Source organism: Salvelinus fontinalis, chromosome 2, assembly GCF_029448725.1.
Source record: "Salvelinus fontinalis isolate EN_2023a chromosome 2, ASM2944872v1, whole genome shotgun sequence".
In the NCBI taxonomy this organism is placed as follows: domain Eukaryota; kingdom Metazoa; phylum Chordata; class Actinopteri; order Salmoniformes; family Salmonidae; genus Salvelinus; species Salvelinus fontinalis.
The window spans coordinates 45674254-45690184 of record NC_074666.1 but is presented as its reverse complement, the minus strand read 5'-3'; the positions used below and the strand labels follow the sequence as shown (position 1 = coordinate 45690184).

Genomic DNA, 15931 nt, shown 5'->3' with positions numbered 1-15931 from the left:
AATAAGTTACAAATAATGCGAAAAAACACACACTAGCACAATTGGTTAGGAGCCTGTAAAACGGTAGCCATCTCCTTCAGCGCCATTACACTATCTATCCATCTACCCACACACACATCGAGCTGGAGCATTGATGATGTGAGGCCTGATGCAGTTGATACAGTAAGTCTACCACTGTGCCTATGGTATTGTTTGCAGGGTTGGGGCAAAGGGGCAGTCTCATCAATGGGTTGAACCTGGGGCGCCACTGGTTTATCGGCCCCCCAGCAAACACTACCTCCCACGACCTTTTCTCAACAGTGGAGTAAACCAGGTAAGACTCACTACAAGCACTCAGTCAGAATCATAATGAAAAGATAATACACTAACACATGCTCATGACAAGTCTTAGTTTCACAAAGTTGTTTACTTAGTCTCTATCTTTTAGTTACCTTTATTTGTTTCTTCATCATCATCATGCAGCTCATTGTGTTTGAGGAGCAGGAAGCTGACTGTAAGATGTTTGAAGAGACTCCTGATCTGGGCATGGCTGTGGACATTCAGTGACTGCATTCCCATGCTACTGTACTTTTGATAGACAATAATAATGAGTGGATCGCATTTTCACATTGAGTGCAGTACATTGTATGGGGGTAACTCACCTCATCCATCTTGAGAAGAATATTTTTTTCCATTTTATTGACATGAAATGTCATGCAAACTGGGGTTTATTTATTGAAAAAAGGAGTTAGAACTAAATATCCCAGCCTAACAAAACAAAACATATTTTCAACTGGAATCATTGTGTAGACTAACAAATCATCACTTTCTGTGTGTGTCATGATGTAAATGAAAGCATTCTGAACTGGTGCAGCGGTCATGCGCATTGCTTCGCAGTGTTAGAGGCGTCACTACAGACACCCTGGTTCAATTCCAGGCTGTATCACAACCGGCCATGATTGGGAGTCCCATAGGGCAGCACACTATTTTTTGTTTAACCTTTATTTAACTTATTTATTTAACCTTTATTTAACTGGGCAAGTCAGTTAAGAACAAGTTCTTATTTACAATGACTGTCTACACCTGCCAAATCCTGCCAACACTGGGCCAATTGGGTGCTGCCTTATGGGACTCCCAATCACAGCCGGTTGGGAAACAGCCTGGAATTAAACCAGGGTGTCTGTGGTGACACCTCGAGTCCTGAGATGCAGTGCATTAGACCACTGCGCCACTCAAGAGCCTCAGTGTTGTCCGGCTTTGGCCGGTGTAGGCGTCATTGTAAATAAGAGTTTGTTCTTAAACCTCTACAGGATTGTTGGGTCCCCCACAGGACGGTTGAGCTAACGTAGGCTAATGCGATTAGCACAAGGTAAGTAACAAGAACATTTCCCAGGACATAGACATATCTGATATTGTCAGAAAGCTTAAATTCTTGTTAATCTAACTGCACTGTCCAATTTACAGTAGCTATTAGTGAAAGAATACAATGCTATTGTTTGAGGAGAGTGCACAGTTATGAACTTGAAAAGTGATTAATAAACTAATTAGGCACATTTGGGCACATTTGAACAGAAATGCAATGGTTAATTGGATCAGTATAAAACTTTGCAAACACTGCTGCCATCTACTGGCCAAAATCTAAACTGCGCCTGAGCTGGAATAATACATATGGCCTTTCTAAGATGATAGTACAAAAGAACAAGTTTTTTTCTTTGTATTATCTTTTTACCAAATCTAATGTGTTATATTCTCCTACATTCATTTCACATTTCCAGAAACTTCCAAATGTTTCCTTTCAAATGGTATCAAGAATATGCATATCCTTGCTTCAGGTCCTGAGTTACAGGCAGTTAGATTTGGGTATGTCATTTTAGGCAACAAAAAAAAAGGGGCGGATCTTAAATCAAATCAAATCAAGTTTATTTTATATAGCCCTTCGTACATCAGCTAATATCTCGAAGTGCTGTACAGAAACCCAGCCTAAAACCCCAAACAGCAAGCAATGCAGGTGTAGAAGCACGGTGGCTAGGAAAAACTCCCTAGAAAGGCCAAAACCTAGGAAGAAACCTAGAGAACCAGGCTATGAGGGGTGGCCAGTCCTCTTCTGGCTGTGCCGGGTGAGAGGACGGAGGACGGAACATTACACCTGTATCATCTGACCACTGATTGACAAGCTTGGTCAGCTTCAGTTGTGACATTTATCATGTACCATATTGGCAATTTGGTCTTCCCTGAGACCAGGACTGTATAGGAATTTTCTTTATAAAAAGGGAAACCAATGCTATGTTTGAACAAAAATTTAAATATCAGCCATTAGTCGCAATAAACCATGTCAAACAAGGAAACCAAAAGAGACATTGACATGTGGGGTAAATTTGTGTAATTGCAGTGGTTGTTTACAAAGCAGACATTCCCTCTGTTTTCTTTTGAATATCAGATCAAAAATCATTAAGTGCCATTTGGGGTCCAGACTGGTTAGAAAATGGCATATCAAGGGAAGGCATTTATCCTGTGACTGATGTAGTATGTGTTGTGAAATAATCATATTTAATTGACTAGCTCTAGTTTCATTGGCAAATGTCCTTACCTATTGTCTGTTGGTGAGGTGAAAAAATGTGATGGGTATTTCACTCCAAAATTAGTTTTTCTCAATCGCATACAAGGAATTTTTGGATCGGTGTTGAAACAAACTATAGCAGAACATCAATGATCAAATGCTCAAATACATTTACAGAACTTCTGATGAATTTTTTGCTGGTGTACCTGACTTGCATATCTTACAGGCTGACCACACCGCTCGCGTCGCGTGCGCGAGCATTGCAAAATAAATCTATGTTATTCAATTATTGTACCCACACTGCTCGCATGCACCAATGAGCGTCTGCGTTGCCAAGGGCTAAAATAGAAATCAGTTCTATTTCTGACGCAGATCGCGCTGCAAGTCCTGCCTCTCCCATCTCCTCATTGGTTTATAGAAGCAGTTATCCACGTGCCATCTTCTCATTGGTTATGCCCACGTGGGTGACTGAAAGACGAATGAGGTCAGTGTCCGTAATGCACCTAATTTATGAAAGTTGCCAATCGCAATATAAAGTCAAAAGAAGAAAAAGCCTGGAAGGAAAAGAGATGACTAGAAACGATTCGGTTGACCGTTTTATGTGTGGATTAATTGGCGGAGTAGAGGACCTTGTGCATTTCAGGTAAAATAACAGCTCAATGTTTATACCCCAGGACAAATTAGCTAGCAACAGCAAGCTAGCTAAATAGGACAAATTAGCTAGCAAGTGCAAGCTAACTAGCTAAATTGCCATAAATGTTTCATGCTTTTCAACCTGTCCCCAAATTAATATAATTGGTTCAAAGTTTGTTTTGATATTTTAACCTGCGTGTCGTGATCGCGTTTGGTGTGGGGGGACAAAATTTATTTATGCACGATGGTGCACGCACACAGCTGGTTTGGGTTCCATGTTAGACTTTCCAGGAGATACTGACCCTATTGTTATAAAGGTAAAATTTGGAGTACAGTGGCATATCCCATCCCTGCACCGAGGTATGTTTTCCAACCCATATCTTGCGCTGGCTTCACAGTGTCTTAATGTAATTATGATTGCATTCACACAACAGTGCAAATTAGTGTAAACAAGAGTAATGGTAGGGTCGGTATCTTCTGGGAATTCTTAGACCACCTTTTGCAAAACTTTAAGTACAAATGTCATTGGTAAATACAATATTCACTTAAGTGTTTTGGTCACAGAATATTAACACATTGTATTCTTCAGAAGAGAAAGGTGTGCAATTGTGTTCACTGTTTCTGGCAATCAGTAAATACTACTGCATGAAATTCTAAATCACCCCATCAGTGTCATACCATGTACACATACTGTAGGGATGCAGATAAAGTTGGGTTACTCCTAAGTTATCCTCTCCAACATTGTGACCTTCCATTATAGAGGTTTTGCTTTGAGGCCTCCCTATACATTCATACCAGTTGTATTCTTCCATTGTATTCACCTTTCCTTATTTCTATTTTGGATTGTGTTTCTGTGCGCCAATGGAGTCTACAAAGCCTGGTTTGCTCATAGTTATGTATTGACTATGGAATGGAATTGGATTGTGATTATACTGATGAATCCTGCACACAATGTGCTTATTTTGTTTCTTATCAGGAATATATTTGATTTAATGTGTATGAAATTGTTTGGTGAAATATGCATAAAAGGAGAGTAATTGCACATAATTCTGCACTTTTGGATAGTTGTACTTACAATTTTGATCATCATGATTTAGTAACTGCAAGGAACATGTATTGATCTACTGAGATTTTTTTCTCGTGTCTACTTGGACTCGAGATAAGTATGGTTGTGTTCATCTTTTTGCAGGCAGTCGTGTTGTTTTGATGAATTTATTAGCAAATTTGAATGTACAATTTTAGTTTTGATTTAATGTATTTATATTTTGAGAAGGCAACTACATTTCGGTAAGGCAACCATTTACTGTTTTGCTAAAAAAGCCACAGAGTTCTGTCTTGTGAACTCTGTTTTGAAAATCGATTGTTAAACAAAAATGCTTGTATGTGATTGAGAAACTGTAACAGACAACAGACCCTGATCTTAAAGTGCTGATATAAATCAGTAGTGTTATATGATCAGTAAAAGATGTGCAACAGCAAATAAAAGCTGGCATTACAGTACGGGGGTTATGCTAAATCAATGTTCCTACACTGATTACTCTGTGCGTGTCTGCGTGCGGATGTTTGTGTGCAGACGTGTATGTGTGTGAGACGTGTTCTAATTAGTGATAGGTTTGAGGGAGCAGAGCTGTCTGAATAGCTTAGTGTTTTACAATGGGATGTGGGAAGGGTTCATGTCCTCTCCAGATCAGTCTGTCAGTCAATGCTGACTCCAGTCAGACAAGACCTACTTTATCCAGCTCTGTTCTGCACCCCAAGTACAGTCCGCTCCACAACAAAAGGAGCCTAATCACCAACAGACAAAAGCCATTCGGGGCCCCTGATTGATTCAGTTTGGTCCAGTGCCTGGTTACGATCATGTTGGTTTGTGTCAGCTGGGTTAAGGACGCTTCCTGTTGACCACTGTATGAAGCCATCCTGTTGTCTGAACCGCCGACAGTCTTTTGTTTTAAGTTGCACTCTGGCGACTGGCGAGCTCCTTGTGGGCGTCTTCCATTGATGCATCAGATAAGCGCTTAGCTAGGTACAGTGTCACCATCCTCCATGAATCTGTGCTTTGATATTCTATGCCTGTATTGATACGTAGCTGTGTAATGCTTGTAGTAGACAATAAGGCTGTCTGACTCCCTTTACAGTCGTATTACAGTAAATATATATTTCACCCTGATCCTGCTTGCCTGGAGCTTGTCTTTTGTCAGTCTGTTTGGAATCCCAGCCATATATAACCTGCAATAACACAATGGTATATTGGCTTAGGAGATGTGTAAAGAAAATACGTAATCAACAATTATTCCATCATTACTACCAACCACGGAGAGAATAGTTTAGGCAAATGAGAAGAAACTAAAGACAAAACCACATTAATAAAACTATCCATCTTTTGTAGGGATCTTCTGTCAAGTTATGAGATGAAATCATAACATCCCTGTTATACAAATTCAGACAGATTCGGCAAAGCTTTATACTATGAATAATAATACAATATTAAAACCTTTAGTGGAAATAATAAGCTCACAGGGGTTCAGAAAGCCAGGTTGGCCCTCAGACATAGGGTTGCGAAATTCCGGTAACATCTGCAAAATCTGGGAACTTTGGGAAAGGTACCGGAATTTTGCAAACTTAATTAATCCCAGACCCAATAACTTTCTTATTACCTGTGCTCCAAAATAAGTTTCATATCTCCACGTTGGAGTCCGTAAATCCTTTCTTTCCCTCATTCACCAGGACAGGCTTCTCTGTCCTAGTGTGCCACACAAGTACCTGTTTGGGGCGGGCGGGAGGTTCAAGTAAAAAGGGTGGAAAAGTTAGTTGAAAGTAGTTGAAAGCATTTTTATACCGCTTTAATGTTAGCTAGGCTAGAGGTTAGGCTTAGGGGTTAAGGCTAGGAGTTGGTGTAAAGGGTTAAGGTTGGGGTTAGCTAACATGCTAAGTAGTTGCAAAGAAGCAAAACATGTAAGTAGTTGCCCGCGAGGAGTTTCGAACACGCAACCTTTGGGTTGCCTGACATTTGCATTATACGGCTACCATCCACAGCGACCAACCACCTTTCTTTAATTTTTGCCTGAAGTAACATTCTGTCTTATGTAACCATATTAAACAAATCATACTAGTTTGACTGTGCTGGATTTTCATTTACTATGTTACATCTATGAGACCAGTCTGACCCAGTGGGAATCAAACCCACAACCCTAGCATTGCAAGCAACATACTCTATTAGCTGAGCCACACAGGACAACTCTTAGTTCCTTACCTTAGTGCAATTAGCAGCCTTGGGCTCCAGGTCGCTGAGGGTGACCAGCTCCCGCAGTAAGCTGCTCTCCTGGTATCCTCCCTTGACTCCCCGCAGCTTGAAGTAGGCCTGAGGCTTAAAGAGAATGAGGCGGAGGTTCACCGCAAACCCAGCCATGTCTATGGCAAAGGGTCGGTTGGGGTCAAACACAGTCTTCCAGCCATAAACCTTGCCCAGGGTATTGACTTTAGGGGACTCGTACCGCAGGCCGCCCACAAAGGCTACAGGCCACACAGACACCTTCCTTGTTGAACGCATCTAGACGAGGAAGGAGAGAGAGAGTAGAGCCCATGGAGATCCTATGATATTAGTGCTCTATGTAATTCTATGGGTGGAGAAGGATCAATAAGTATTCATTTTCCGAAATATGATTTTATGTGAGGAAATAGCTATTTTAATTTGTATCATATTGAAATATCAGAATTCATGTTTATAAACTTTGTTGAAGGCAGGTGTCAAGTGATGCCTATGTGTTGAGGCTGTGCATTTATCTAGTGGCATATTGTAAGGAGCCATGCTCTTTATTTAATTATACTAGTGCGCACTGAAACCAAACATTTTGCCTGTTTTGGTAGCTAAAGAGAAAACAATTCTGTACTGCACAACATCTCTCCTTGTTCCACTCACCTCCTCAAACAGATCCAGACTATAGGTGTTATCATCGTCTGCAAAGTAGACGATACCAGGCTGGCTGTTGCTGTTGTTGGAGTTGAAGGTCTCTCTAAGCCAGCGCAGAGCCAGGTTCCTCTGCATGGTTCCCCGGGGTATCCTGGGGTCCCTCATGTCCCCACGCAGCTTATAGTTCCTGGGTGTCTCCACATTAAGGTGGGTGTAGTTCAGGCCTGTTTCCTGAAGGAGCCTGGTGACTAGTGGGGTTTTTCGCTGAGAGTCCTCAACCAGGATCCAGTGCAGGTTGGGCACGTGGAGTAAGGTGTTGGCCAAACGGGTCAGCTCTGCCTTCTGGACCGGCCGGCTGTAGGTTGGGGTGACGACGTGGAGGGTGGGGAGGACATCAGACCAGGGCGGCTGGCGGCTGTAGACGTACTCGGTGCGCACAACCTCCACAATGTCCTTGCTGTTCTCTGAGGTGCAGGACGCCTTGAGGGTGAAGGTGTTCCGGGAGTCTCGCCGACTCTCATGTCTGTCATCTGAGAAGTTTTTGGTATAATAAACGCTTATAGACTCTATAGGAACTGGACGTTTCCATAGAGATGGCCTTCGTAGAGAGAGAGGAGGCATCTAATCTTGCAAATAGTCTTCTTAGTCTGTTGTAGTTAGATTTCAGTCAAAAGGTTTAATGAACGTGTCGTTCTGAAATCTAACTCCATACTCTTTTGTTAGACATATAATCTCCTTGTAATAAACATAATATACTCATCACTAACTTATAAAGTAATGAATTAAATGTCAGACTAATATGATTCAGTTAAAGGTGTGAATCCGATTTGAGAAATTAATATTGTGGACAATCAATTTTCTACTGATAGTGCTCAAATTGATAGTGGCCTCATGCCACGCTCTCACAAAATGACAATATTTTTTTCATACACTGATGAAGTGTTCAGCTCATTATGAACAAATACCTTTTGCCATTGTGTTAAAAGTCTTGCAATAGAAAATGCAGCATATTCTGATAAAAAGTTAAGTGGTGGGAAAATGTAAAAAATTAAGCTGGGAAATCATGTGTAGACGTTCTTTTAATCATGTATTTTAAATGTACTATATTAAATGGAGCATCCCAGAATAAGCATAGATATAAGTAAACCAAACGTGCTCCTCTACTCAAGAGACTAACCATAAAACCCCCTACATGGGGAAATTGAGGAATGACCTTTACACTTTCGAGCAGCTAGCAGAGGGGTGATGGCACTCTGATGCCAAACAGTGATAAGTAGCGTCCAAGGCAACACGATCAACACGATGGCCAGAATGTCTCGTCTCTTCGGCATCTCCGGGGTCAAACCTGAGCCACGTCATTACCTGCAACACACATTTTTGGTTCAGAAAAGGTAACACAATTATACTAAGCTCATGTAGCATTTATTAGTAATATTCTTCAATAATCAATGGGTGGCCTTTTTATCATTAATTGAGAACCTTAACAGCAGAATATTTTAGACATTGTGCCTTGAAGGTAAATACCAGGTGTTATTTATGGATGGATTTCTGAACAATGGCTTCAGTATAAAGCGTTGAACTTAAAGAATGGGGGACAGCGATCCTCCACTTTTCAAACAGACTACGGTGCCTTTGGAAACTATTCAGACCCTTTGACTTTTTCCACATTTTGTTAAATTACAGCCTTATTCTAAAATTGATGAGGATTCTTTTTTTAAATCAATCTACACACAATACTTCATAATGACAAAGCAAAAACAGGTTTTGATTCATTTTTGCTAATGAAATGAAATTACATTTTACATAAGTACTCAGACCCTTTACTCATTACTTTGGGCAGCACCTTTGGCAGTGATTACAGCATCAAGTCTTGGGTATGACGCTACAAGCTTGGCACACCTGTATTTGGAGAGTTTCTCCCATTCTTCTCTGCAGATCTTCTCAAGCTCTGTCAGATTGGATGCTCCACATCTATTTTCAAGTCTCTCCAGAGATGTTCGATCAGGTTCAAGTCCGGACTCTGTCTGGGCCACTCAAGGACATTTAGAGACTTGTCCCGAGTCCACTCCTTCGTTGTCTTGGCTGTGTGCTTAGGGTCGTTGTTCTGTTGGAAGGTGAACCTTCGCCCCAGTCTGAGGTCCTGAGCGCTCTGGAGCAGGTATTCATCAAGGATCTCTGTACTTTGCTCCATTCATCTTTCCCTCAATCCTGACTAGTCTCCCAGTCCTTTCCACTGACAAACATCCCCCTGACCAAGGCCCTCCTCCCCCGATTGCTCAGTTTGGCCGGGTGGCCAGCTCTAGGAAGTCTTGGTGGTTCCAAACTTCTTCCATTTAAAAATTATGGAGGCCACTGTGTTCAATGCTGCTGACATTTTTTGGTACCCTTCCCAAGATCTGTTCCTCGACACAATCCTGTCTTGGAGCACTACGGACAATTCCTTTGACCTCATGGCTTCATCTCAAGGATGATCAATGGAAACAGGATGCATCTGTCTCATAGCAAAGGGTCTGAGTACTTATGTTACTATAGTATTTCCATTTTTTATTTTAATACATTTTCAACAAAAAAAAACGTTTATCTTTTTCATTATGGGGTATTGTGTGTAGATTGCTGAGGATTGAAAAAAAATGTAATCCATTTTTGAATAAGTCCGTTACGTAACAAAATGTGTAAAAAGTCAAGGGATCTGAATACTTTCCAAAGGCACTGTATATTTAGCCAGCTCATAGTCAGAGAATGGAGGGGTTGACCCGTGGTAAAGCTACAGTAGCCGCCATCTAATGGGTGATCACGTGTGGATTAGCCACATGCTTAACCCTCCATTAATAAGGAGCTGTCGCTCCGAGTCTAGTTCTGCAAAGATAAAGCGTTTGCTAAGAAACCTGCTTTCCCATCAAAGCCATTGCACACCAGAAAATAGGTCAGACAGCTGCAAGCTTTTTAAAATTTCTACCTTATAGAAAAGCATGCTGGAACGCTACATAAAGAATACCTCACATTGCTAATGATCTGATTTTTTTTTTTTTTTACTGTAATATCCTATGTTTCGGAGTCGTGGCTGAACAATGACATGGATGATATATACACCTCACTGGCTTTTCCATGCATCGTCAAGATCAGACACCAGTCTCGGGTAAGCTGAGAGGGCGAGGGGTGTTTATAACCGTTAACAACAGCTAGTGTGCGATCTCTAATGTTAAGTAAGTCTTGAGTTTTTGCTCGCTTGAGTTAGAATACCTCATAATAAGCTGCAGACCATACTATTTACATTTTTCGTAGCAGCCTATTTCCCATCACAAACCGATGCTGGCTTCATTAATAAGTGCATCAGTGACCTTGCATACATATCCCTTCCAAAAGCCATGGATTATAGGGAACATCTGCACTGAGCTAAAGGCTAGAGCTTCTGCTTTCAAGAAACAGGACACTAATCCAGACGCTTATAAGAAATCCTGCTACGACCTCCAACAGGCAAAGCGGCAATACAGGACTAAGATTGAATCCTACTATGCCGGCTCTGATGCTCGTAGGATGTGGCAGGGCTTGCAAACTATCACAGATTACAAAGGGAAACCCAGATGCAAACTGCCCAGTGATGCAAGCTTTCCAGACAAGCTAAATGCCTTCTATGCTAACTTCGAGACAAACAACACTCAACCATGCATGAGAGCACCAGCAGTTCCGGACGACCAGTTGTGTAAAGTTCTTAAGTATTTTTGTGGAGTATCTGTACTTTACTGTGCTATTTATATTTTTAACAACTTTTACATTCCTAAAGAAAATAATGTACTTTTTATTTTTGAGCAATTACATTTACTTTTGATACTTAAGTATATTTAAAACCAAACACCTTTTTTAGAATTTTACTCAAGTAGTATTTCACTGGGTGACTTTCACTTTTACGACTAGTAATTTTCTATTAAGGTATCTTTTAATCAAGTATGACAATTGAGGACTTTTTCCACCACTGCAGACGACTGTGTGATCTTGCTCTCCGTAGCCAATGTGAGTAGCACCTTTTAAACAGGTTAACATTCACAAGGCCGTGGGGCATATTACCAGGACGAGTACTCAGAGCATGCACTGACCAGCTGGCAAGTGTGTTCAAGTATATTTTCAACCTCTCCCTGGCCCAGTCTGTAATACCTACATGTTTCAAGCAGACCCCCATAGTCCCTGTGCTCAAGAACAACATGGTAACCTGTCTAAGTGACTATCGCCCCGTAGCACTCACATCTGTAGCCATGAAATGCTTTGAAAGGCTGGTCATGGCTCACATTAACACCATCATCCCAGACAGCCTGGACCCACTCCAATTTGCATACCACCCCAACAGATCCACATGATGCAATCTCTATTGCACTCCACACTTCCCTTTCCCACTTGGATAAAAGGAACACCTATGTGAAAATGCTGTTCAGCCTTCAACACCATAGTGCCCTCCAAGCTCATCACTAAGCTCATGACCCTGGGACTGAACACCTCCCTCTGCAACTGGATCCTGGACTTCCTGACGGTCCATCCTAGGTGGTGCAGGTAGGCAACCACACATCCGCCATACTGATCCTTAACATGTGAGCCCCTCAGGGCCACACCGACAGGCCTGTAGTGGAGAGGGTTGAGAGCTTTAAGTTCCTCGGTGTCCACATCACTCCCTGCCATCCAGGACCTCTATACCAGGTGGTGTCAGAGCACTGGCGTAACGCAGTTTATCTGGACTCCCGCAAGGTTGGCGTTTGGCCCCCTTCCCCCTCCCTAAAATAAAATGTGTCAGCCACACAAAATATAGACTACCTATCGCTGTCCATGGTGCTGAAATTGAGACATGTCTATGCAGCTGCATGCCTATTGGCTTTCAGTTGTTGATAGGCTTTCAGTTGTGCTATGGCATGTATAGCTTTGCTTTAGCTAATGGATAAATGTGTATTGGTAGGCCTATTTGGTTGTAATTTTCTCATGTTAAGCCTAACATTTCACAAAGCTATACATGGTGTCGCAATGCTGCCATTTTATACTGCTGGCAACAATGTAATTACTTGTTTAGTAATTAAAGTTGGAAATTCAAACATTTCAGATATAAAATAAAAGTTTGATGCAAACGCATACTAATCAGCTACCAATAGATTTTTTGGAATATACAACTGTCCTGCATGACCCATCCTCGCGCTTTCTCAAAACACTAGCTTACTAGGGATTGTTTCATTATGCAGTGTATGCATAATGTACAGTATACTGTATACTGTATTTAGCTGCTATTTAGTTGCTATTTATAACATGTTTTATAAAAAATTACACATCAAATAATCTAACAATGAGGAAAGAAGTAGTCGACTTGAGGATAAATCCAGCCACTATTTATTATTGAACTCAGCGGGTTTGTCTGGCTAATAGCCTACTAAAAAATGGTCTGCAATATTCATGGTAAATTCAATTAAATCAAATTAAATCCAATTTGAGAGACTCCCCTGGTCTCCTGAATTCCTCCTTTTTTTGTGTGCAAACGTTTTCACCTTTCCTATACTGGATATTGCCAACCCAGACTTTCCTGAGACAATGTGCATTATACACTGAGTATACAAAACATTAACACCTGCTCTTTTTCACTACAAGACCATGGTACTTGCCTACGGAGCAGCAAGAGGAACTGCCCCTCCCGACCTTCAGGCTATGCTCAAACCCTACACCCCAAGCACTCCATCCATTCTGCCACCTCTGGTCTCTTGGCCGTCCCACCCTGACAGGAGGGCAGCTCCCACTCAGCCCAGTCCAAGCTCTTCTCCAATGATGAAACCAGATTACCCCTGAAGCTAGGACAGCAGTCCCTGCCCATCTTCCAAAAATATCTGAAACCCTACCTCTTCAAACAGTATCTTAAATAATCCCACCCCCCCTGACACACCTCCTCAACCCCCTTACTAGTGCTGACTTTGCTCATAGCTCCTTTATTGAGGAAAAATGTACTTACTTTTACTGTGATATGTGGTTGTCCCACCCTGCTATCTTAAAATGAATGCACTAACTGTAAGTCGCTCTGGATAAGAGCATCTGCTAAATTACTCAAATGTAAATATAACAGACTGACCAGGTGAATCCAGGTGAAAGCTATGATCGCTTTTTAAATCCACTTCAATCAGTGTAAATCAAGGGAAGGAGACAGGTTAAATAAGCATTTTTTAAGCCTTGAAACAATTGAGACATGGATTGTGTATGTGTGCCATTCAGAGGGTGAATGGGCAAAACAAAAGATTTAAGTGCCTTTGAACGGGGTATGGTAGTAGATTCCAGGCACACCGGTTTGTGTCAAGAACTGCAACAGTGCTAAGTTTTTCACACTCAACAGTTTCCAGTGTGTACCAAGAATGGCCCACCACCCAATGGACTGTTCTGCAGGGCCCGGCGCCAGAACGAATCAGTTGGACGGACCGTTGATTGCGCCTCCACCTTTTTTTAATGGGTCTTATAGTAAAGACTATAGGCAGCTCATGAGTTTGAAGTTTGGGGAAGCCTACAATTAAGCCCACTATTTATACCGATCTGCATGCCAGTTATTGTTATTTTTATATGAGCATTTTCGTGGAACAGTTTAATTTCAATAATAACATTTTAGTTTCTCAAAATCATTGTCACGTTGTTAATCATAAAAATCTGGGCCCAGCTTTAAATTTCTTTCAGCTTATAAAGACATCATAAAGCCTTCATAATGACTTCATAAGCAATACATAACTGTTACAAAGCATCTATAACATTATGTCATGCTTTATAAAGGGTTCATAAATGTGGCATAACTGTGTGACATAATCACCAATATCAAATGTGACATAATCCACTATGTCGAATATGATATAAACATGTACTTTATAAAGGGTGACGTACTGAAGGATGGCAAACGCTCTACAGTGATGTCATGTTAGTCACATTACACCTAATCTCATTCCCAGACATTTCCGTCCAAATACGCGGAAGGTCTGTTGGACCAACGCATCAAACTTGGCCTTCATTAATTAGGGTTAGAATGAATATCACATTTTAAAAAGATAAATTTTCGAAATGGCAGGGTTTGGAAATAATTATGACTTTTTGACTGTGTTAAGTCGTGACAAAATGACATACTTTACTCAGTAAGGTCACTCTTATAGAATTCTATGGTCACTCACACTAAGGCCAACTTTGAATGGTTGATATCCCAGGCTTAAATGTGCTGTGCGTTCAATAGCCTGGGGACGACGTTACACTAAGTAACACTTAACTTGATGAAAGTCCACAACCTAAAGAAATGTCTTTCTTCTGGAACCAAGTTCCTCAGTATTTTTTTAATTGAACCTTTATTTAACTAGGCAAGTCAGTTAAGAACAAATTCTTATTTAACTGTACACAAACATGCACACAACAAAAGAGAGCAATACTGCGTGGTGCTGGGCCCAGTCAGGTTTTTTACACATTTACCCACTTCCCCGCTGAAAGATCAGCCACAAAATGTTGACACCATTGAAACAGGTTGTAATCAAGCCCTGGTCTCCAGCATTGGAACAGAAGATGAATACCTTGTGCTGTAGTGTCAGGTTGGACAACTCAAAATCCTCTTGGTTCTGATACATACACACACAATCGCAAGCTTTGCAGGTCCATCAATCCATTTAAATACCTCTCACACACTACAGTAACCTGCAGATGATGACAGAACCTTCATAAATCAGTAGAAACTTAATAGACTTTTTTTACACTTTATGTAGTGTCCTGTAATACCTAGTTTGAAGTGAGACACTTTCGGTTATTCATAACACATCCATAAAGACTCTATATCAGTCACGCCCTGACCATAGAGAGCCCTTGTTTCTCTATGGTGTAGTAGGTCAGGGCGTGACTAGGGGGTATTCTAGTTTATAATTTCTATGTTGTGTTCTAGTTTATATTTTCTATGTTGGTGTTTTGTATGATTCCCAATTAGAGGCAGCTGGTAATCGTTGTCTCTAATTGGGGATCATATTTAAGTAGCTATTTTTCCCCACCTGTGTTTGTGGGATATTGTTTGTGCATGTGCACCACGTAGTCACGTTTAGTTGTTAGTTTATTGTTATATTTTGTTTTGTTTAAGTTTCTCTTTGAATTAAATATGTGGAACTCAACATCCGCTGCGCCTTGGTCCCATTCTTACACCAGCCGTGACAATATCAAATATTGCATGACTCTGTACTTAATTTAAAGTCAGACGCCTTTGGTCATTGATAAAAAAAATAAGCAATCAAAGAGCAAACAATTCACACAATGAAACAATGTATGTGCGATAATTAGCAGGAGACATTCTGGAGAGTGGAGTGCATGGATTCTGGAGAGAGACACGCCATATCTTCGCCACACACCCCTCCCCTTCTTCTTGTTGCAACATTTTAACCTATACTCAAGACACATTATCTTCACACATATTTTAGATGATTATCAGTGACAGCTGCAACTCAATCAGCTAGACCTATTGTCACCAGCTCTACCGAAAATGCTGGCTATAATTTTGGCAAAACATCAATTTACTTTAGGGGATTCCAGCATTCTAAGAGCCAGTTTATGCTTGAGCCGAAAATGTGGTCGGACGCACCGTATGGATGGTATGACACAATTGCGGAGCCTCCAGAGGCAGGCAGAGGCCAAATTGAGCTCTGTAGCGCAATGCTGTGCACCTCTCAAATTGTGTAACAATGCGGAGCGCTCCATACAACTCTGCATTGACATGATTGGTAAAAACACAAACTTGACAACTTCCTTCACAACAGCTTTGAATTTGCAGGTCCATCAATCAATTCTGCAGAGGACATATCAGCATAAATGCTGCATGGACAATGCAGACGTCAGATGGACCATGC

The 15931-nt window shown here is 41.2% G+C and overlaps 1 protein-coding gene across 8 annotated transcripts in view; it reads right to left on the bottom strand.

Annotated features, from left to right (window-relative positions):
- Window positions 1–387: 387 nt before the first annotated feature.
- Window positions 388–15931, bottom strand: part of LOC129819649 (galactosylgalactosylxylosylprotein 3-beta-glucuronosyltransferase 1-like) — a 74034-nt gene continuing 58490 nt past the window's right edge. For 2 of the 8 annotated variants that reach the window (XM_055876098.1, XM_055876088.1), the window contains 4 exons: window positions 8254–8438; window positions 7086–7606; window positions 6420–6716; window positions 418–5395 (listed from right to left, as the gene is read on the bottom strand). In XM_055876098.1, the coding sequence (XP_055732073.1) occupies window positions 5234–5395; window positions 6420–6716; window positions 7086–7606; window positions 8254–8407 (1134 nt within the window). In that variant the 5' untranslated portion in view covers window positions 8408–8438 and the 3' untranslated portion in view covers window positions 418–5233. Of the gene's footprint in view, window positions 5396–5823; window positions 5930–6419; window positions 6717–7085; window positions 7607–8253; window positions 8439–15931 lie in introns of all 8 variants that reach the window. The other 6 variants (XM_055876124.1, XM_055876136.1, XM_055876145.1 and 3 more) reach the window with 6 other exon arrangements.